The following is a 24248-nucleotide window of genomic DNA, read 5'->3' as shown; positions in this document are numbered from 1 at the left end:
TGTTTCATCTAATGAGACACGATTCCACAGTTCATGTGACGTTTCTTGGTATTTCCGGTATCATTTAAACTGTATTTCTTGTTTTGACAAAGCACACTAATGTGAAATGTATAATTTATTTAAAAAACCTCCACTTTTGTTGCAGTTTTAGCTGTCTTTTGTATGTCATTCCCCAAGTTTAAACTGAGAATTCTTGTCACCAGAGGGATACTAATTGGGTGCTATGTGTTTTCATAGCCTTCTTTTTTAAAGTCTGCACTTTGTTTGTGTAGTTTTGGTCGAAATGAATGTGATCAGTTTTTGTTTTGCTTTATAAATGGGGGTGGGTGGGGTGGGCATACATTTCCCAGCCCCCTACCCACCCCATTCTTATTTTTGTATTCGTAAAGCACCACAGCCCGGAGGCATCGAGGCGCTGTTTCAAGAAGATGGCTTAGTTGCGTGAACAAGAGGCATTGCATAGGTTACAGGGAGCATGTGCCTTAAGGAATACAGTAATACATACATGATACAAGGGTGATTTGGGGAAACTCATAGTCATACATACATGATACATGGGTGTTTAGAATAGCTAAATTAGAGCTAGTCTTACGTGTATCCAAATATCCATTAAGTAAATGTGGTAAGGATAGAGTGTGGTGGCATGGTTCTACACATACAACAGCATTTTAATTGTTTTCCTGAATGCTGTGTGTGACTCAATGCCTCTCAGTCAGGGGGGTAGCAAGTTCCAGTTGGTAGCCGAGATGACTTGGAAACGCAATCCCCCTGCTCGTGCCCTGACACTTTTAGAGATGACTACATGGTTAATGTAGGCTGTTCTTGTGGGTCTGTCAGTGTGCGGTAAGGTGAATCTTTGAGAGAAGTAACAAGGTGCTGAGTTATGGAGACATTTGTGGGTGAGTCCAAGAGTCTTGAAAATTATACTTTCCTTGATGGAGAGCCAATGAACAGATTTCCTAGTGCCGAGATGTGGTCCCTACTTGAAATGCCAGTGGCTGCTCTGAGGGCATTGTTTTGTACCGTCTGAAGTTTCCTAATGTTTTTTGCAGAGGTGCCTACCAGAGTGTGTTGCAATAATCAAGTCAATAATCAAGGTTATAGTCTAGGTAAACTAGATACAGGGATGGGGTTACTGTCGATCAAGAAGGAGCTATATTTTGCATCCACTTGCTTGAGTGTTTCTGTTGAGCCAATGAGTAGAAGTTCTGTTTTTTCACTGTTTAGGCACAACCAATTCTCAGCCATCCAGGTTTGGATCGTGGCGTAAATAAATGGATTCCTTGTCAGACTCGTAATCTCCAGTAAGGATATCTGTAATTGGTTGAATTTAATCAAAACCCCACAAAGTGCTGATTTAAAAAAAAAAAATCTTTTAAAGCATCACGGAGAAGACTCCCCCACCATTGGGACTCAACCTTACTATTGAGGTAGCACCGCCTTTGTAGTGCTACATATTCTAAAGGCCCCCATATTGGGAAACTATTATGGTGAAAACGATACCAATCACTATTATGGTGAAAATGATACCAATCAAAATAGATTTTGGTGGAAGGATGTCTTCTTTTATTGCACAGAATGTGTTTCTCTTTGGTACCCAACATCCATATGTGTTCAGCGCGGAACTCCACATGTTCAATGGAAACTTAAAGGAAAAGGAGGTATATGGCATTCCGGGGGATTATAATCCTTTGAGGAAAACCCATATCTCTCTATCAATTCACCAACAATATCAACAGCAAAAGCCATGGCTAATGGTAAGCATTAACAGCGACACCTACAGAACCACTCCTACTTATGTATCCGCACTTTAGATTACAATAAATGTAGACCAGGCACAATATGGCTAATCTTAATGTGATTAGCCAAATCAAATGGCAGGAAAACTATGTAATGGTTACTTTTCATGTAATGACACTTTATACTGCCAGGAAACACAGTCTTGGAAAGGCATCAATAGAATCATGTTTAAATCTAAATTAGCAATCTGTTCTCTTGAAAACCAAGTGATACTAGAAATTATGTATCTCACAATTCAAAACAATGCCTTATCTTTTAAAGGTGCATTTGCAGAGAATGCAGCTCTTATGGGTCTGCAATACACATTGGGCCTCATTACGACCCTGGCGGTAATTAATTTTTACCGGAGCTCAGAAAAGGGCAATAACTGGGTCATGCCGACTGGGCGGACCCGGGAATTGCCATTTTCTGGGCGCCGGTAAAAATGAATCCCCATTCCCATTTGAGCCCCATGGGGCTCAATGGGAATGTGAAGGATGCTAACAACGGGCCCGTTAATGACGGGCCCGTTGTTAGCATCCTGGTCTGCTAGCGGTTCCCGCTAAGGACGCCTGATCTGACCAGGCGTTCCTTAGCAGGTCCCGCTGCAGACCTCGTAATAGGGAGGCCCGGAATGAACGGTGCCAGTCCCTTACTGGCACCGTTCATTCCGGGGATGTCAGGGTCCTAATGAGGCCCCTTGAGTAGGTCAATCTCTTTCCTGGGACACAGCGAGCTGCAAGATACTTTGTGGACGATGTGGAATATAAAAACGCATTCTCTGGGATAGGAACGAAGTGCAGTAGGGACTGGATGCTTCTTACCATAAACACAGCGCTGGAAAAAAGCATGGCGGTTGGAGAAGAGATTCAGAAAGCAGAATTAGCCTTTAAGGCTGATTCCACGATTGTCAACATCAAAGAGAAGCTAGAAACTATTGAAAATCAAGTGATAGATTTTATTAAGATCACCACTGCCAATAAAATGGAGAAACTCATTAAGGATGTAAAAAACGTCTCTAAGGAGACGGCATATCCTTATTTACATGCAGATTATCAGGGCCCAGCCAACTGTAGAGATCCAGATAACACTTCAGGGGCACCTATTCGCAAAAAGGTCACATTCTCGGACACTTCTTCAGAAGAAGGGGATGGGTACCAGAGAGGGAGGAGAGGCAATCAACAAAGGCAAAGGAATAGAGGGTCGCAAAGAGGAGGTAGAAGAGGGAGACAAAATATGTTTTTTCAATATCCCCCTATTTTTATGCACAAGGGTTTGCCCCTCCTGGGCCTATGCAACCGTATCCACCTCAAGAACTCCCTTTTCCTCCACCTCAGACAGGCCCACTCCATTAGGAAACATGTTTGAAACAAGAAGGCGAGCGTACAGAAGATAAGCCCCCTTCTGCTGTGTACCATCTGTCCGATAAGACTCTGACAACTAAAGAAATATCCATATTAGAAAAGGGATTTTCCTTTATTCCCAGAAGGACCCCAGTAAAATGGATGTTGAAACAGAATTGAGAGGCTTCTTCCGGAACATTAGACTTAAAGACTTTTTCGGCGATTCCTCAAAAGATGTGGCAGAGAGCACGGCTAACACTCCATTAAAACCGCCTTCTAGATTTACCCCCCTCTTAACATGATATCTAAAGAGACGGCTACCTTTGAAAAGGCAGTGCTTCGAGATTTCAATGCTATCTATGATAACAAAGAGAAAAAGAGATGGGATACCAAATGCTTTAACTTTTCCAAAGACGATTGGGCAGGATTGAAGAATTTACAATTGGACAGATCGGTGTTGATTAAAAAGGCAGATAAGGGAGGAGGAGTTGTAGTGTGGGATGCCACCAAATATGACCTTGAGGTTATGAGACAACTGAACAACCAGGAGGTACATGTTAAGCTGCAGGGAGATCCTCGCAGAGTATCATGAGAGAAATAGAAAGCTTGGGGATGGATGCCTTAGAAAGGCAAATCATTACCCAAAAAGAAATTAATTTCCCTGTTCCTAAGAACACTAGGACTCCCCTTATCTATATGCTGCCTAAAATTCACAAGAGCATGGTTTCACCCCCTGGTAGACCCATTGTTTCTCTTAGTGGTTCCATTTTGGAACCAGTGGGGCAATATTTAGATTACTTTTTGAAACCACTGGCTAAAAATACTCCTACCTACCTGTCTGACTCAACCGATGTCATTAGAATTGTGGAGGCATTTCCTTTTAACAGCGACCATGACATGCTTATAACCTTAGACGTAGAGTCGCTATATTCGAATATTCCCCAGGAGGATTCACTGGGGATTATGTATAGGTTTCTACAAACTAGGGCTGATATTATTTCAGTCCCGAGCGAATTCTTGGTAGAATTATTGGAAATTGCACTCACTAAAAACTTCTTTAGATTTAAGAATATGTATTACATACAGATTAAGGGGACGGCAATGGGGGCATCTTTTGCACCCAACTATGCCACCCTATATATGTGGGATTTCGAGGAATCCAACATCATGACAGAGTCGAACCCATTCAGACCAGCTCTTAAATTATATAAGAGGTATATTGACGACATACCTATCATCTGGGACAGTTCCAAAGGGGATTACAATGCTTTTTTTTTTCTTTGGATCAATAATCTAAATCCCAATTTGAAGTTTACTATTCAAACTAGTAATAAGGAGATCGCATTTTTAGACCTCCTGATTAAGGTGGACATAAATGTATTGGCAGTGGATCTTTACAGAAAGGAGTCTGACAGGAACACTATATTGCACCATAAGAGCTTTCATGGTCAGTCCCTGAAATCCAATATCCCTTATGGCCAGTTTTTGAGGGCCAGGAGAAATTGTACTAAAGTAGGAGATTTTACCAAGCAAGCTTTGGTGATTGAGGAAAGGCTGATAGAAAGAGGCTATCCTAAGAGATTGCTTAAACAGTCTGAAAAACGTGCAAGATATCAGCACAGAGATGTTCTTCTGAGAAAGGACATCAAAGAAAGAAAGCTGGGGGAGGATCAACTAGTTTGTGCCCTTACGTTTAATACTCAACATATCAAAATCGAGAAGATAATATCGAAACACTGGCACTTACTTCAGCTTAATATGCTGAAATTGAACAAACCCATTTATGCTTTCAAAAGAGGTAAAAAAATTAATAACTGGGTTTCTAAGGCTGACAGAAATCTTGTACAAGATAGTCAACCGACCAACCCGCATCGTGGGGTATGCCATCTGTTAAGGGACATTACCCGTGTGGTAACTGTTCTAATTGCCCCAGTACTTCTGCTACTGTTACTATTAATATTCACGAAAGGGTTTGGGAACTGAGGCATCATACCACCTGCCTTAGTGCGAATGTAATATATGCCATTATATGCCCTTGTAAGAAAGCTTACATTGGGAAGACATCTAGAGCAGTAAAATTACGCATAAGCGAGCATAAATCGAAGATTAGGACGGGCCAGCGGAATGCTCCGTTAACGATGCATTTTTTGGAAATGAATCATAAGCCAGAATATTTGAAATGGTGGGCAGTTGAGTGTTGGGCACAGATGTGGCTAATACCGCTGCACGCCTAGCGCAGAAGGAACAATGGTGGATATACCACACCAACAGCCTAGATAGGGGCCTCAACCAGCAGGAGGAATGGAATTGATCCCCTTCTCCATGCAGAAGGTTGAAATTCTGCATTGTTATCTCCCTCCTCTCTCTCTCTCCCTCTCCCCCCCCCTCATCGCCCTTGCTGATGGTTTTGAATGTCGTATGCATTCGCAGCTTGTTAATGAAACTGACGGGCACATTCTTTGAGATGTGTTTGGAATCCTTTTTCTTTCTTAGGACTCTTGTAATCACTTGCAGATTTGCCGCTCCGGGTGGATTTCCACATTGGTCCGTCCTTTGTGTTCGTGGCACGTTTTTTGAAATAAAAGAAGGACCGCAACGTATGTCGTCTGGTCCTCATCCCCCAGATGCTTACGGTGTGCACTATTGGCTTGAGACGCTACGAGTAAGGTAAGCGGGTCGACTCTAGATGATGGTCTGCTCACCTAGTAGTAGCTATAGCTGATTCAGTTTGTTTATTTTCAGATCTCTACATTAGCGAAGGTACGCGTTTAGTCTTGAAGAGTCATCTTCTGTTTCACCGCCGCTGCACAGGCAGCGCCGAGTGTTATTCGCTTTAGACAGGGCGGCTGCGTTTAAGGTAAGCGGATTAGTGTTAGGCTATGGTGGGTCCATCTAAGTAGCAGGCATATGCTAGTTGAACTAATTAACAAATGAGACTATCCGACTTGTTTACTTTTAGATAGCTACATGAGCGAGTGCCGGGGTTGCTTTGCGAAGAGCCACTCCTCCTTTTTTCCACTTTACCTTTGCCGCACACGCAGTGCTGTGTTAGAGAAGAGTGACGTTTCCTTCGTTTTCACCGCAGCGGCACTGACAGTGTCATATTCCTCAGTGTGAACAAAAGGGAAATGATGCGGTAGAGAGAGGACTACAAAATTGAAAACATTCCCTCTGACCCTAATTAGGAAGGGGTCAGTCTGGGCGAGAAATTTACGGAACAAAGGTATATATTGGTATATGCTTTTGTCCCGTTTAGAGAGATTAACATGGTTAGCCCATGTTTACTAAAACTGATATTGAAGACTCTGATGTGCTTCCTATATTTGTTGTTCTGGTCTTGTCTTAGATATTGTTTCCCGTTCGGGAGGTCTAGTTTTTTAGACTTTAACCAGAGGCTACTGGAACATAAGCCACTAGGCAAACCAAATGGAGTTTGCAGGTATGACTCCATTTTAAATTGAAATTGTTTTCTGAAGCTTGTCGTAGTGGGGGCTGGGGGTGTGATCAGAATGGGCTGCTACCGCACAAAGGGAAAGTGCTGACGATCAGGATTATGGAAGTAACTTAATTTTTCCTGAACCCTGGAGCCCCAATGAAATTAGGGTTGTTGTTGGGTATATGAAACCAGACTGATCTAGTCGGTAGTGTGTTTTTTCTTCTAAATGGGCTGTATTAGGCTGAGTTTCAAACATTCAATGATGGTGATAAGACAATGGTTCAAGAGATGTCCACGCGGATGTAGAGATAATTTTTGTTCTCTAAATGTCTGGTCCTTATTGTTAGAGAGGAATATTGACAGAAGGTTGACAGTGGTATGTATTTTTAACAATGTTTTAATTATATGTTTGTTTGTTTTTAGAATATTGTTAATGTTCATCCAATCCTGATGAAGACACACATAAGCTGTCAAGTCGAAACTATTTACCAACGGGGAAGCCTTTTTCATAAAGAAGATCGATATTTTAAGGCACCAATAGTCGATATTTTGTCTGGAATTAACTGTTATCAATAATGATAGGTTGTTTGGAACCATTAATAATACAATGGAAAAGAAATGTATTAATGAAATGAATGGTATCTTTTGCAATATCTTAGCACATTTATACATTTTTTAGATATTCAATTAGTGAGTGAATGTATGAATGCATGATTAGCAAAATGTTTTTTAAGAATTGATTAAAAGGTTCTATATATTTATATACATATCTAAATAAAAAGAAAATAATGATTTGATCTTTACATCCTTCTGCCATCCTTCTTCATTTTCCTCTCGTTCTCCTGGTACCACCTCTGTTGTATTATCAATCTCTTTCCTGGGACACAGCGAGCTGCAAGATACTTGGGAACAAATGCCAGACAAACTGATTGACATATTATAATATTGAGTAACTACTGTGTTTGGGTAACCAGGTATAAGAGCGCTCAAACAAGGTAAAAATTAGTGCCACTGGTCAAGACTATTGAGCAAGGACTGCTGCAATCCACTCAGATCATAGGTCTCCCCTGACCTATCAATGACAAATGAACACAACAAATTATTGATCTGAGGAAATGCGCTGTCCTTAAAATATCAATAGAAATGATTCCTTGCAATGTTATACATCAGACATCACATGAGACTATATCACATTTCTAGGTAATCTGGGAACTGTTTATTGGTTCACAGTCATAGGCCCATTATGTGCCAATACGTGTTTCAACCAACTTTGGTCTTTCTCAAGGCGGGGCCTGGTTCTACTGCTGCAAAGAAAATCCTCGTCAGAATGTTGTGCTTAGTAATATTTGTTTCTTAATACGATTCTGGCATCTCAACCTTTCAGCAAGACTTTGTAAATAGCAATGCTTCCATGCGGCGTGTGAAAAATAATGTATACGTCTGTTCGTCGCGATTTACTGTGCTACTCTTTGACTTCAATCATCTTACGGGTGCTTATCCGCCCAATATTGCTTGTCAGTCGCATTAACCTCAAAGGATGCCTCTTCTTAGAGTCCCGTATGCAAAAGTATATTTGGCTCCAATGCCTGGTGTAACGTATTAGCGTTGTTCACTCGATCTTGCTTTCTCTATTATAGTATTGCCCTATTTTATAGATGGAACTCATACTAAGGGATGGCACAGCACCCAACATCAATACGTATAAAGACTGGACAAACATTAATTGAATAATCAAATTAACAATGACTTATGATTCACTCCAGATAATTTTTCGGGTTTCGGAATTTAATGTCAAAAATCATTGTTGCACAATAAAATTCACCACAGAACAAACAGTGGTCAGTGTAATACAAAGCACTGCAAGTGTCCATTACAAAAGTGTGATCAATAATATTCTAAATGAAGAATTTGGGCGCTAGATGTATCTGCAGTGAACCAAAATTGTATGATTTGTAAAAAAAGACAAATCTAAGAAAGAGTTACAAAAATATGCATATATAATTAAGGGTCTCTTCAGTATGCTACACAAAAAGTAGAAAACTTGTGGAAAGAATCTACTGGCTATATGACAGATTGCATCAGTGCTTTAATTGGGGTTATTAATTGGGGGGCCCTCATTTGGGGGCGTGGTTTGCATGATGGCCGTGGCCTACGAAATGATGGGCATGGCATAAATATGAACATGTAAAAATGGTCTGGCCTACATTACTAAGTACATATCGTAACACAGGGCCTCATTACGAGTTTGGAGGCAGCCATGCCCTTAGTAAGGGCATGGCTGCCTCCAAACTCGAGTCCGGGTTCCCTGAATGGGGAAATACTGGGCCATTCCGACCTTGGAGGGCCCGGTATTTCCCCATTCAGGGAACCCAGACCCGGACCATCCCCATTCCCACTTGAGCCCCCATAGGGCTCAATGGGAATGGGGAGCATGCTAACAACGGGCCCGTTAATGACGGGCCCGTTGTTAGCATGTTGGGCTGCTCACGGGACCCGCTAAGGACGTCTGGTAAAACCAAGCGTCCAGAGTGGGTCTCGTGAGCGGACCTCGTAATAGGGCGGTAAGGGGTTAACGGCTCCGGCACCTTACCGGCGCTGTTAACCCTTACCGCCCACCTCGTAATGAGGCCCACAGACTGCTTGATACATGCCTTGAAGTATAACAAATCAAATCTCAACGTTATTATTTATTTATTGGACCCTTAACTAGGGTCGTTGACAAAAGGGTAGGTCTTGAGGGACACACAGGAGTATGCATCCTCCTCCATTTTGCAGAACGTTGGTCCACCCAACAGAACTGACGTGTTCCCATGATGTCACAAAACCCTCTTCCCAGCTGCCTCCCTACTTCCCTCCCTGTGTTTGTAGCACCTATTTCTGCTTTCCCAACCTCCCCTCACTCATTTTCTTTCCACCAGCAGGCAAAGGTCTGCATACCCCTGGTGGGGGAACAGCACAACCCTCCAGGGACAAGCCTAGGTCCCCTTACACTACTATGGTGCTATATAAACGCCTATTAACATAACACAGGAAAACCTATCCTGTGTTATGGCACTTCCTTCTGAATAAGGATATTCTGCTGGGTTATTGGCCCCTTTCCCCTCCACTAGGCAGGTAAGGACTTGTGTGGCAGCAGGCATCACAAGCGTGGGCCTCATCACTCACCATGCTGGATGTCCTCCCACAGGCAGGCCCCTTTCCACTCCACTAGACGGGTAAGGACTTGTGTGGCAGCAGGCATCACAAGCGCGGGCCTCATCACTCACCATACAGGATGTCCTCCCACAGGCAGGCCCCTTTCCCCTCCACTAGGCGGGTAAGGACTTGTGTGGTAGCAGGCATCGCAAGCGCGGGCCTCATCACTCGCCATGCAGGATGTCCTCCCACAGACCCCTTTCCCCTCCACTAGGCGGGTAAGGACTTGTGTGGCAGCAGGCATCGCAAGCGTGGGCCTCATCACTCGCCATGCAGGATGTCCTCCCACAGGCAGACCCCTTTCCCCTCCACTAGGCGGGTAAGGACTTGTGTGGTAGCAGGCATCGCAAGCGTGGGCCTCATCACTCGCCATGCAGGATGTCCTCCCACAGGCAGACCCCTTTCCCCTCCACTAGGCGGGTAAGGACTTGTGTGGTAGCAGGCATCGCAAGCGCGGGCCTCATCACTCGCCATGCAGGATGTCTTCCCACAGGCAGACCCCTTTCCCCTCCACTAGGCGGGTAAGGACTTGTGTGGCAGCAGGCATCGCAAGCGCGGGCCTCATCACTCGCCATGCAGGATGTCCTCCCACAGGCAGACCCCTTTCCCCTCCACTAGGCGGGTAAGGACTTGTGTGGCAGCAGGCATCGCAAGCGCGGGCCTCATCACTCGCCATGCAGGATGTCCTCCCACAGGCCCCTTTCCCCTCCACTAGGCGGGTAAGGACTTGTGTAGCAGCAGGCATCGCAAGCGTGGGCCTCATCACTCGCCATGCAGGATGTCCTCCCACAGGCAGACCCCTTTCCCCTCCACTAGGCGGGTAAGGACTTGTGTGGCAGCAGGCATCGCAAGCGCGGGCCTCATCACTCGCCATGCAGGATGTCCTCCCACAGGCCCCTTTCCCCTCCACTAGGCGGGTAAGGACTTGTGTGGCAGCAGGCATCGCAAGCGTGGGCCTCATCACTCGCCATGCAGGATGTCCTCCCACAGGCAGACCCCTTTCCCCTCCACTAGGCGGGTAAGGACTTGTGTGGCAGCAGGCATCGCAAGCGCGGGCCTCATCACTCACCATGTTGGATGTCCTTCCACAGCACCCAGTACTTAGAATTATCTTCGAAGGTTACAAGGCAACTCTCTTTGGAACAGCTAACCTGTAACACATCAAGAAAACAAAAAGATACGATTAGGCTTCAAAGAAGCGAATCACTAAATAGTTCCTGCAAAGTAAGCTCCACTGGACCTTCATTGCCACCGCCATGTAAGCCAGTGTATCCCACCCCAGACGTAGCACTGGAAGTGATCAAGCCTCCACAACCCTCCAGACGACAATATTGACCAAATCCTTAGTCCAAAATGGATCTCAAATCACGGATCTACGTGATTACTGCCTCTACTAAAATACCAAACGCAAAAATCATACAATGCACTATGCCAAAAACAAAAATTACGGCTTATTAAGGAATACGTTTAAACAAACTAAATTGTACATGCTAATTCCTTTTTGGTTGCGTTATTACCTTTTTTTCATCACCTCGAATGTTCTATTTATGACGCGCATTCCTTCTCCCAAATATGGGTAGTCCCTCTTGATAGAGGTATTTTTTGGTGCTAACTTTGTCAGCGTCATCTTGCGACTTGTTTGCACCCGTGCACAGGCAGCTGGGGACACCCCCGTAATCCCTGAACCCTCTCACTGCGTCTTTACTGCGAAATGGAAGCAGGGGACACCCCCCAAACCCACCAAGCGTATTGACTGTAAAAATGTCATTCGATGTTTTTGTTACCACCATATTCGCAGTAATGGTACATTCGGGAAAATAGATTCGACATTTTCAGGCTATACCCAAATGACATGTTCACTTGGTTCTTCTGCTTCATGGCTACATCACATGTGACATCTCCGCTCCCGGACATTGTGGCAACCACGATCCTGCATGAGGCTTTCACAAGGTCCTTTTAGAACTCTGTTGGAAATCTACTTCCGGCTTCAGAAAGAGTCTTTAACCACAATGACCTTTAGACTATTTATGGTTTATGGATTTGGATGCTGAAACATTACAATGCCTCCCGTTTGTATGTGCCTGTTACAAATGAAATAAATAAATAAAACAAAGAAACATAGAGTATGGCACTGCTTCCAGGTTGTCCAGACAAAACTTTCCACAACCATCGATGGAGTCTGGTGAAAGATCAGCACGATTCTCATGAATATCAGGGGCGCTGCCAGGCGTGGGCACATTAGGAATCAAAGATTGAAGACTGGTGAAAGCCAGGCCCATCGCTCTCAAACGTTAACTCAATTGGTCCTGTTCTGACTCAGAAATCCCAGATGTGAAATACAAATTACGGAAGGCAATTTTTTTTTTTTAATTCTAAATTGTAAATTTAACAGACCCCTGGCTGTTAATTCTAATTTGAATAAATACACAGGAAATTCAGAAATGCAAAATTGTTCCATGTGTGGTGCAAGTAGGTCTTCTGGTCTTGGTCTCATCTTCAAATTCTGTCACTTATCGTGTTGCATTCCCAATCAAAGAAAATCTAGACTCGTTGCGCTGTCCACACCTGACACGTGTCATATTGATCACTGTGGCAATAAGTCACAAGGTGGCGGGCCAAAACCCGCCCCAGGTAATGCCCCGGTGTGCGGTTATAGGCCCGAGCGAAGCGAGGGCCTTAATGGTGCCCCGGGGGCATTACCTTGGGGCGGTATTGGCCCGCCACCGATTGGCTTATTGCCATTAGTACCCCGGCCCGTTAGACTGGGGTACTAATTGCTTTTTTTTCTTTTCCGAAACACGTCTTGGAACAGAAAAAAAAGGCAAAGAAAATGGCTGCCGCCATGGAAAGGGAAAACGTTGTCCGTTTTCCCTTTCCATGGAGGCCATCGGGAGCGGAAGCGCTGGGAACAGAAGTGACCTTGCACTGCAGACACAAACCCTGATTCATGAAACTGTGCAAAGTGTATTATTGCCGGGCAAAGTCATTTTGAACTGCAAAAATGCCTATCCGTTGACTTTGCCTGGATTTTGCACTGCAAAAATACACTTTGCACGGTTCCATGAATCAGGGTTTGTGTCGGCAGCGCAAAGTCACTTTTCAGCAGTGGAAATTCACTTTGAACCAGGCAAATATTGAATGAATCAGGCCCTTAATTCAGAACTCAAAGAGAGGAAATCCACACAAACATCACAAAATCTGCATAATAAAAATTGCCAATTTCAGGAATGAGAATAATCTGAAACGTGAATTGGTTCCTTAATTCCCTTCTATGCGCAACCCTTTGATATCGTCATTACTCGTAGATCACGCGCTAGGGGTGTTGGCTTTTGGACGCCTTCAAAAGAGTAGGATGTGCCCCATTTTTTAAAGACCCCGTTATCCATTGATTATTTATAAGGACACCTCTGATGTTTTGAGGTAACAAAAAGAATGTTAATTGTTTCTTGGTTGGGCTCACCAAACACGTGCACGTGGGGAGGAGAAAAACCAATGAAGGGGAACAAATGGACATTGTCACATTCAGTGATGTTTGCTTTCTAGATTCATACATTTCTTTAGATATTGTTAGAAGAGTGGTCTATGAGAAAATCTCAAGCACGCCTTGCTGCTCAGAAAACCGTGCAGAGTACGGGGTATACTCCATAGCGGATTATAGAAACCAGGACCTGACGGGGAGCGCTACGTGTAATTCAGGTGATACGCTGTGCAGTTGGTCTTTGCATAATCACCCCACAATATATACATTTTTATAATTTAAGACACGTTTTTTTAATTTGTGGTAGGGAAAATGATTTACGTGGAATGAATGATCGTTTTTGAATTTTTTTAAACTGGTATTATTGCCCAGTTCTCTCTTGCTCCAATATCGCCATCTTATGCAGGAGACCACATGCCCCACCGAGAAGAAATGTGGGTGTTCAAGGAAGGCAACTCGCTAACAAAATAAAGGTGGTCAGCTATGCTGGTGCAGGACATTGCTTCCAGAGTAGCCACATATCAAAGTCTACCCTCATTTAAGAGTGCCTCTAATGCCGCCAACCTCCCCAGCTCATATAAAATGGACAGCTCTTGCTCATACAGGGCTAGTAATTGAGTTGGAGGGTATATATTGGGCATTGCCACGCCGTAGGGCAGTCCCTTTTCTCACACTTGGGATGCCATGAGTCTTAGTGTAGCACCTGGTTAGGCTAGTTGAGTTTTTCTTCTTGCACTGGCAACGATCCTACTGCACTTCAATGTACCCCAAGACTTTACAATCATGATGATAGGAGCACAGTTTTTAAATTATAGCTGAGCAGACCAAGATCACCCCACACCACTCTCGGCTAAAGTACCAGGTCCCACCAATCGGAGAACGCATTGGAAGCCACTCTCCTTCAAACCTAGAATATAATTTATCATTGGCTGACCAGGCAATCTTGGCAGACAATCAACACAAGGAGAGATTTCCACCAGGCCGCCATTCACAGAGCAAACTGTTCTTCGAAGCCGGAGCATTGCAGCAAGGAGTGCTACATAAAACACCTAAGGAAATACCTAAATAACCGCCATGGATGCGTCAGGAACCTATGTAGTAAAAATGCATCCGTAGGAGGTTTTGAGCAGATCCTCCACCGTGCACTGACTTTTGTGCATGCAGCAAAAAAGGTAACCCTTGGTAAATCTTCATAAGCCTTGCAAGATGTTAGAAATGCCAGAGAAGGTCAGGAAATTGCAAGCACTTAGTCTGATGGAAAACCTAGTGTCATGTTTAGGTATGTGACGACCCCAGAACTTCAGCCAGCACACAATATACCACTATGCTACTTTCCCAAATGATCAAACCCACCAAACTAGGGCTTGTTATCTGCCTCTAATGGGGACAGGAGACCAGCACTTGAAAAGTGCCGCTACATTATCCTGTTGATTGAACTTGACACCTATGCCCCCATGCGCTGATAGTCTAGTGGCGCATCATGAGCATGTCATATGCCAACTTGACTTACGGTGCGCTAGGACTGGAGTGTTACATTCAGTGTCTCTCATTGCTGTGAAGCCTCCCGGCATCCAGAAGACACAGGAGCATTTACTGTGGCCGGAAGTGGAGACACTAGAAAGCACACCAAAGGATGCTAAAGAAAGTATCCGCCAAACTGGAAATATAACTAGAAACTCAACACTGATATATAGCTAACAGGCCTCCCAGACCATGCGTCTCTGGAAAGAGTCACTTAGGGAATGGTGAGACTGTTTCCTGGAGACATACGACAGGATGGTCCCGCCATGTTGTTATAGCCCTCCATTTTGAAATTGATATAACCATACGTCTTCTCGTCTCTGTTGTGTTTGTACATCGTCTATTCATCGATGTGGGTCTCTTCCCCCGAACAGGGCCGGCCTTAGGGGCAGCAGCGCCCTGGGCGGATTGGAACCCTCCCACCCCCTTCCCCGCACGCCCCTGGTCAACAGGGGGCGTGGCCACGGAGTGACACTTTTTTTTTTTTTAAACGCAATTCTAGGAATAGGGTGCATTAGCACCCTATTGTTCCTCAATGCGCTCTGCTGCCGCGGGCGCATTGCCTAACAATGGGGTGCCTGCTGCCACTACGCCAGCTTGGGGGAGCCCTTGAAAGACTCCCCAGAGCTGGCGTGCTGGGGGGCTAAGGTGCCTTTTGTTGGTGAAGGCGCCCACGGCGGTGGGGCGCATTTGGTGACAATCGGGTGCTCAGCACCCGATTGACATTGAATGTGCCTGTCTCCTGATCCTTCTCCCGCTACGCCAGTTCGGGAGAGCCCTTCAAAGACTCCCCCGAGCTGGCGTGGCGGGCGCTAATGGCGCCCTGGGAGGTGCAGTGCCCTGGGCGGTCGCCCGGCTCGCCCCCCACTAAGGCCGGGCCTGCCCCCGAACCAACCCTGCTCTATCTCCCGCCTCCTTTTTCTTCACTCAGCCCAAAAAATAGCGACCCTCGGAGGTTCAATGGAACCCTACTGTTGCGACTATCTCTGCAGACTTAGATGTATTTCTTCAAGTCTTAAGGTTGAGTCCTTCTCTAACGAGCCCCGTAACATTTTGTAATCTCAATGAAGGGGTTGAAAATTAAAGACAACAACACACAAAATGTAGTGTAGGTTGCTCCTAAACTGCACACCGCCTTTAATGGACAGGAAGGGCGTGTTTGAAAGAGGAGCCCTCCCGGCAGATCATGGTATTGTAGGCTAAAGGCTGGAAATACACATCATTGGTGTGTGCTTGTGGGTCTACCAGGATTACATGTCAAGTCATTCTGCCCGTGCTCTATGTGTCATAAAAGAGAAGCTTTAATTGAATGCAACCCTGGACCTGGAAAGAAGCAGGGAGAGGGGTATGGACTCTCTCCCTCTCTCTCTGTCACGCTGTCACGCTGTCACGTTTGCTGGTTCCACCCCATCCACTGCTGACAACAGAGTGACCGGAGTAAAATACACAGATGTATTGAAGGAGATGGGGCAAGAAGGTGCTATTTATGGTTAAAAGTAAAACGAATGCATCCTCATGAGAGGCACCCCTCATCCCGTCTCCGGAAGAGTTTTGCAAAATGTGCTGGCAACACAACAGCTGTGGGCACCACGGGGCTATGTCAGTATCTTCATCAGATCATATTAAGCCATAGCGACTTTTGTGTCGTGCAAACATGCGGCGAACCTATCCCGACTCTAGGTAGACATCGGGCAGTTGTCAAGCGCATGATTCTGGAATTGCAGGGTTGGGCTCCTCAAATAACTATGACAGGGGCCACCTATATATTTGACGGGTAGGACTGAGAATCCCTTTGTTTTTTTGAAGACATGTGTTTCCCAATTCTGATCTGTTGACAATGTGCATGTGGCAATGACTGCTTCCATCCCACGTAGGGGGCCTCAGGGTCCTATTTACTCTTGCCGTTCTTTGAGCAATATGGTATGGTCTATGTCCCCGAAGCCATACAAGGGTTGCGCCATGCTTCATAGTGGGTCTCATCTAAACTAATCATTCCAGAAGTATGCCAATGCATTTTCTGTCCTTCTCGCTGGCCTGGCTCCTGATTGGCAGCTGCGGAGGCCATTATGATGTTTATGGAGTTATCTGGTCGCCTCCCTTTCTAGGACTGTGCTTGGGTGGGATCTGGGAGCAATCTAATTCTTTAGGATTTTGCATTAGTTTTTATAGACGTTAGACGCTTATTTCTTTTGCATCCAACACATGACTATGCCCTAGAGAAGGGATGCCTACAAGGGCTTTGCGTTGCCGGGAGACAGGAATGCAAATAACCTTTTCATGGAAGATGCTGATTGGGGTTGTTCCTATTGAGTACATCTGTTTTGGGCAACCTACAACCCTTCATATGTTTTGGCATACAACTCCCATTAGCCCTTCCAGAACAGTCAATGGTGGGGGATCATGAGTTGTTAGATGACACATCTGGTGCGCCGCAGCTCGCCCACCACAGGTGTACCACCCTAATCACATCCAGGGGTTTGAAGGAAGATAGCAATGCCGATAGATTTGTTTGGACACATGTGTGTGGTGTGGGCATTGTGTGGGCTGGTTGGCTATGTCAGTGTAGGGTTTTGACACCTTTCTACCAATAAGGAACCGTACACCAAATATAGTCGCTGCGCTGGTGATGGGTAAGCAACATGTGTTCCATGTAAATGCATCCGCAATTACAATTCATGCAACACGGACACGCGTTTCAGGCACAGCCATCCTCAAGGCATTGCGCTTTCAAGCAAGAATCGCCCCACTTCTTAACTGATTCTTAACCCAAAAACATAAACACTCTTATCAATGGAAATTGCAGCATAAGGAGAAAAGGTTATTTAAGAGCAGCTCACCCTCTTAATCTTGCCGAGGTAATATAACCCATCTGTCCACCGGCACAAGACGTACTGCCCTTCGGTCAAGGTGCTCATCTGCTCTTTCCACCCTTTCCGGTTTCGTATTGAGGAGTCCCCGGGTGATTTTTGCAGGTGGCAGGTGGTGCCGTAGACATCCAGGGGAGATGGCTGTGAGTCATCGTTGTCCATCAGCTTCCCTGCAACCCTGGTGGCAAAATGGACAAGTGTCAAGCAAATCCTTTTATGGGAAACAGAACCACAGTGCCCAGATAAGGCCCTTCCCTTATGGTATAACAGCACATAGTTAATTTGTACCTTTAAGACTGACACTACTGCTCTGAATTTAACACATATTAGGTTACAGTTTTATATGTTTTGCCACTGAGCACCAAATTATGCACCCTGGTAGATAACTCTGTAATTACTCAAGTGCACCACTTAATACATTGCACCCATAACTTGTTCCAAACCGCCACAGCACACAGAAAGACAACCCATATTTGCTTGGGTTGGTCATGGCACACACCGATGTGTTTGTTACAAAAACAAAGGCTGAATATAGAATCTGCAGGGATTACAGACTGTGCCCCACATTAACAGACCATGGTCAATTGTAAACATTTAAAAGTAGTACAACGTGTTACTTCAGCTCTAAACACAAACTGCTAGAGTAACCCAACTCATCATGATGAGCTCATATGCGCCACGCTTTATAACTGGCATATGCATGTGGACACCAGCTTTTCCTATGCTCACCCGTCCCTTTGGGCACTATTTGTCTGTACCATGTTTTATCTTAACCCAGTAATTTATGTTTCCTCCACTGTCAGGCCTGGAAGTCAGTCCTCTGAAATCACTGACTTTTCAGGGACTAAACAGTGGCTTATAATATTCCAGGGAACCCTTTTTCCATCTTTTTGTCACATCAAAACCACTCTTTGAATCATGTCTCTTTTGCTCTAAAATGCGTACGTCCTGTACTGTCTTTACCTCTTTTTCTTTCACCAAATTCCCCTTGAAAATTCTTCCCTTAACCCTCTTAGCCGGAAAAGGGCAAAAACACCTGTCCTTCAGGATATCTTAGGTGTGTATCTTTCTCCTAAACACAATGCTTTTTTGCAAGGCCAGAAAGCATGTTCACTTCCCGTAACCACCCAACAGACAGGAATGCTGTCCACCCGCATCTGATTGCTCACACATGATTCATGATTCAGTTTCATATTGTAGGATATCATTCAATATCCCTGACACGGCCATCCCTTCACTTTTATCTAGCCTGCTCATGCCTTGAGTATCTCCTCTGAAGGTCCTGAAGCATAGCTCAGTGAGTACAGCGCTTGCTGCCATGACCTGTCGTTAACCTGGAGATGACAGGTTCAAGTTCTGTTTGGAGCCACCTTAGCCTTTCATCTTTTTGAGATCGATACATTAAGTACCATTGCATTGGATAATGAATACGCTATTTACTGCGCTACCATTGGCATAAAGCTGCCATTCCAAGTGCCATACCAAGTGCTTGCAGCCATAGCAGAGAATTATGTTTAGGCAAATCGAAAGATCCTTATACATCATACAGAAATATAATCACAAATGGATTCTCAAAAGTTACAAAACAGAGACTTAAAAAAAACAACAACAACAAATTAACTAAATCCTTGTAAAACTGATAGTCTACCAAATGCAAGTGCTTGTCAGAACGAGCCTATGTTCATTCAAATCACATTCAGTTGCTGAAGCCATTTTCAGGAGTACGTATGGAACAGTAAAGGAGTCTGTGAAAAGGTTCAAAGGCAGCATGACCCTTTCATGTGCCAGAAAGAGAGGAGCCTGGTTCAGACACTTCAGGCTAACATAGACCCCTCCCCACTGACCCGTGGCAAGACCTGGGAGCAAATGAATGCCCCACTAAAGAGCCAAACGTTCTAGACTTTTCCATTAAATCTACCAATGAACAGGCTCATCCTGAGCTTTGCAGTGCATGGACATTTCCAGACAAAATGGCTGTCCTGAAATTCTTCTGTGCTTACCAAATGCCATCACGCGCATGTGCACACCCTTAACATGTGCTGTGTGGCGCTCCATGCAAAGAGGCACGAAGATTCTAATCCCTGTGGCAACAGTTGATTCCTGCAGACTGTGCCCCTTTTTGTCGTGGGCGGGTGGAGACTATCCAATGGGCTGCATGTGTTGACTGTCAGAATAATCCAACCAATCAGATGTGGCATTGGGCAGGCTCTTTTGGGGGGTTATGTCATGTGGTTCGAAATGAGCCCTTCAGGAGCAGAAGGTAAACTTACCTTAAGAAACCTTTATGATTAGTCTCAAGCAATGGTCATCATGCAGAGGGACGCAACTTCCCTGCACACCCTTCAACTACCATTTTGTAGCCTAAAATAATTAGAGGAAAGGTCAGGGGGTATGCAGCAAGTTATGCTGTTCCTCTATCACATCTTGATGAGTAAATCTTCTTGAGGGAAGACCCTCAGTGACCTCACCAGAGGTTTTATGCAGGAGGCCATCTCTTCCTGATGTCACGGTCAATTCAAATTTCTGTTCCAACTTGGGAAAACGAGGGGAGGGCGGGAAGTTCTATGTTCATAGTGGCACGCAAACTTGAGAGGACCTAACAGAGGGGTTTGGGTAGCCTTTCCAAGAAATTGGCAGGCAACCTCAGAACCCAGTGTTAATAATTGCAGTGTAAGCCTTGAAATCATGCCCCTAGGTTCATCAAATCTGTAAAGACCAAGCTCTTCAGAGACACTACAGGGTGGGGGAGGGAGTCGGGAGGTGAGGGTAAAGTCCTGGGGTGCTGCTACTGACAAAACCCACAACACCGAACTCTAAGCACCGCATTTATGAATGATGCTGCCCCAAGGTATTAACGATTATTGGTTATTTACATACATTGTGCAATAAAAGCTTTTCTACACTAACGCAAAACACAGACTCATACGTGTCGCAGGAAGCCATTTATGTGTACGACTCATGCACCCACAGCACTTTTCTAACCACCACTAAGGTTGTTTGCGCTCTGCATACTCTGCTGCTTACATATTTGCCTTCACATGCACTAGTATGTGCGTGAGGAAGTGCACCAGCTTTGCCATTTTGCAGACTTAGTACAAACTGTCCCACCTGCAGTTATATGTTTTCTTCAACTGTACTACCGGCAGGCGACCTCTTGATATTTTCTGGCGCACTGCTGAGTGCAAACACAATGTTTCTGTTTCACATGAAAGGTTAGCAGCACATAAATCAAAGTAATGCGACATTTAACACACCCATGTGACACTGCAGGTTGCTGTTCATTGTTTCTAGTGGACGTTATAGTTAGGATTATGTTCGCCAAACATGGGTAGGTTTGCACAGCCATCCACTAAGTCGGCAGCAGTACTTTAAATGCGGTAGCCTACTGCATGAATCTGTAGGGATGGCGACAGGGGCGGTGTTACCAGCATGCATGTGTCTAGGTGTGGAACAGAAACACGTGCGCTTACACAACTACTTAAAAGTAAATTCTAAGATGCGGCCATGCACCCACTAATGGAGTCATACTGATACTTGCAGTGTTATTGCACTTACGCCAAGCAGGTGCAGTGGGCCCAGGAAACGTCCATATTGCTCATCTGTAGTCATCTCAGCCACTAGTGTGTGGCACAGATTTAGCATGCACTGTTCACACAAAAAGAGAGCCTACTGACACACTAAACAACATTTACTATGTACATCTGTAATTGGTACGATACAGCAACACTATTTGGAAAAGTAAGGGGTAGCGGAAATGGATATATATAACCGACAATTTGCCCTTTCCACATGTTTATCATGAGGGCAGGCCAGGACTCAGTAACAAACCGTTGTTAATGAGACGTTATTGTTATGTGGCCGTACCAAATATGTATCCTCTTTACAGAAAACACTATGCTAAAGCAACATTCTGATTACAGTGCCCTACTAAAAACCTATGAAATTCACTAACAAAAACATTGTTAAAGGGACGTTATGGTTAAATTGAACTAGGAAAAATCTATGAAATTCTATGGAAAAACGTTGTTACAGGGACGTTATGGTTACAGGTAAAACCGAAAAAACTCTGAAATTCGACAGCTACGGTAAGCTAAGCAACCATAACTCGCGCCACCACTGTGCACTGCTTAGACTAACACCCATGACTTCAAAGATGACATCACAAATGTGTATGGGGCTGACATGCAGTGAAAAATAACACCAAATGGGAGTGCTAAAAGTAAATCATGAACAGTTCTGCAGCCAACCGATTACTATCTAAATGTTCCATTCGGCCAATAGAAGAGCACTTTAACAGAGCCTTGCTAAATTTGAAAACTTATAACCAGGGTCAAACACAAAAGTCAAATGTAACTTTATATCTATGGCAGAACATAAACCCTTATCTGGGACAGTTTGATGTACAAACAAACAGGTGCTTCAAAAGTGACAATCCCGACTATTCAAATATGGAGTCATTTGGCATTTTTAAAAAATGAACGTGTACAGAACATCAGGTGTGAGCAAACTGCAGGCATCCAGTGATGCTGACATGTTTCAGCTTTAATTGTTTAGAAATAAAGCCTACTTCAGAACAACATTTTCATGATTCCAATTGAAAGTATACAAAAATATCTAACTTTAATTTGATAACTCTCATTTCAAGTGTGCGACTACAAATTTTTCAGTTACTTTATAATCGTGCCATATTTTGTGTATATTTTCCTCTTTTTGAGATGGGTCATATTTACTTGAAGTATATGGCTCCTCAGACGACATGTGTCCAACCAATTTTCCCCATTCACATCTCTGTGTCCACTTATTATCAGCACAGGATACCATTGATTGCTTAATAATCACACAATCCGCTTATATTGGTGTTACAATTGCCTGTAATTGGAGAAAAGGGCAATTTATAAATAGTGAGTGAACTCAGTACACCTCATGCCATTATTACAACTTGTGGGATACATCTACCGCCAGCAGAACTCCCGTACATCATCAAACCACATCTCAGCAGTCACCAGCAGAATGGCTGCGCTAGCGCTGTTGAGCACTATCGCCTTGCCTTAAAACTGCTTTTTGCAGTCACCAAAATAATGGCTGCGCTGTCTTACCAATCACACATGGGGCAAGATGAAGCACAAAATACCCCAAGAGTTGCTGCCAGTAGTTTCTTCAATTGCACCGAAAAGAAAATAATTCAAAGGCAGTGCTGCTAGGCTGCCAGCCCAAAGATTTTCAGTGAAAAAGAAAATATTCTGCCTTTTAAAATGACTGCGCCCTAATGCTCTTTCCATCCTTTCAACTGTACACATCTTGGTTCCAGTAAGACCCAGCTATGTCCATCCATATTCAAGTTGTGCTACAGCAAAAAGGAGGCATTTCTCATTGAATGACAGGCTGTGTCAGGCAAGATCTGTGAAATAACAAAGAACTTCACTCCAAGCCGTATGCAAAAAAACACTTTACTTTGCAACAAAATGTCACAGCAAAACTCTTCACCAAAAGCCCTCTCTCTCTCCCAGCTCAGGTCAGTTCCAAAGGACCTTTATTTGTACAGATGCCTGTGCATTAGAAATATGACTGGGGCTTTGGAAAGGTTCAGAAAATGAATGTGAAGAAGGCCACATTGTAAAGTGACAGCCAAGGAAAATTAGCCATGTGTACAATGGTGTTTTTATAAACAAGAAAAATATCTGTTTAAAAGTGAAATGTTGAATTAAGGCCCTGTCCTTGCATAGAAATGTGAGGGGGGTTTGTTTTAAAACATATATAGGATCTTTAATTCCAACAGACTTTCTTCTGGTTCAGGAAAAATAAATAAATAAATCTACTGTGAAAACAGCAGGACAGGTTTTTTTCAAGCCCTGGCTTCAAAGGACATGGCTTCCTGGGAACAGGATTTCCCTCCCTTCAAGTGGACCAGCCCCCCGGGGCATATGAATAGGCAAGCGTGAAGGACCTTGCACCCTCATCAGACAATGCGGCAGTGCTCCAGCTGGTACAATGGATTTCTGGGACACATAGGTGTGACTTTTTAGCAGCACCTCCCCTCCACTCAAACTGAGGAGCTTCAAAGGCAACTCCATGGCAACACAGGACTAGAGCTGACAGTTGGCTCTGGGTTGGGAAGAATGCCCTTATTTGGAAGACAGAAGCCGGCCCATCTTGGGCAAAAGACTGTTCTTATTTAATAAACGTTAAGACTTTTATTTCTGCAACCGGACAACGTAGCAATGCAAAAGTTTAACAGTTTAAATGTAATTTTTGGGTCGTTAAAACAACACAAGGTAGCTTTCCCTAGTACATAGGGGACGCAAACGGCAGGAAATTGTAAATCATGAGAAAAGTATACATGGTGCAACTTTGGAATCTAATGCAAACATGCTCTGTGATAATAGGTACACATGTATAAAATTGAAGAATTTTAGTTGAAATATTTCCCACTGAAAATTGTGAACGTTTATTAGAAGGGCTAAATGACACCATACAAACTTGAGAGCTGGAATGCCAAGCTCTGTATAAAATATGTCAGTTGCCTATGTGATTTTCAAAAGTGCCACAACTGTAAAAATGTGCAATTTATGTCATAACTGATTTTGGCAAAAATTACTGTGGGAGGGCATGGGCTTTACAAGCACATGCCA

At 44.3% G+C, this 24248-nt stretch overlaps 1 protein-coding gene across 2 annotated transcripts in view; it reads right to left on the bottom strand.

Annotated features, from left to right (window-relative positions):
• The window catches only part of PHF19 (PHD finger protein 19), a 258042-nt gene that overhangs the window by 180220 nt on the left and 53574 nt on the right, over window positions 1-24248 (bottom strand). For both annotated transcript variants that reach the window (XM_069609530.1, XM_069609531.1), the window contains exons 2-3: window positions 17590-17797; window positions 10823-10904 (exon numbers count right to left, since the gene is read on the bottom strand). In XM_069609530.1, the coding sequence (XP_069465631.1) occupies window positions 10823-10904; window positions 17590-17781 (274 nt within the window). In that variant the 5' untranslated portion in view covers window positions 17782-17797. The remainder of the gene's footprint in view (window positions 1-10822; window positions 10905-17589; window positions 17798-24248) is intronic.

This window comes from Ambystoma mexicanum, chromosome 8 (assembly GCF_040938575.1).
Source record: "Ambystoma mexicanum isolate Mex_15411 chromosome 8, UKY_AmexF1_1, whole genome shotgun sequence".
NCBI classification, from domain to species: domain Eukaryota; kingdom Metazoa; phylum Chordata; class Amphibia; order Caudata; family Ambystomatidae; genus Ambystoma; species Ambystoma mexicanum.
This window is presented reverse-complemented; position numbering and strand designations above follow the sequence as displayed.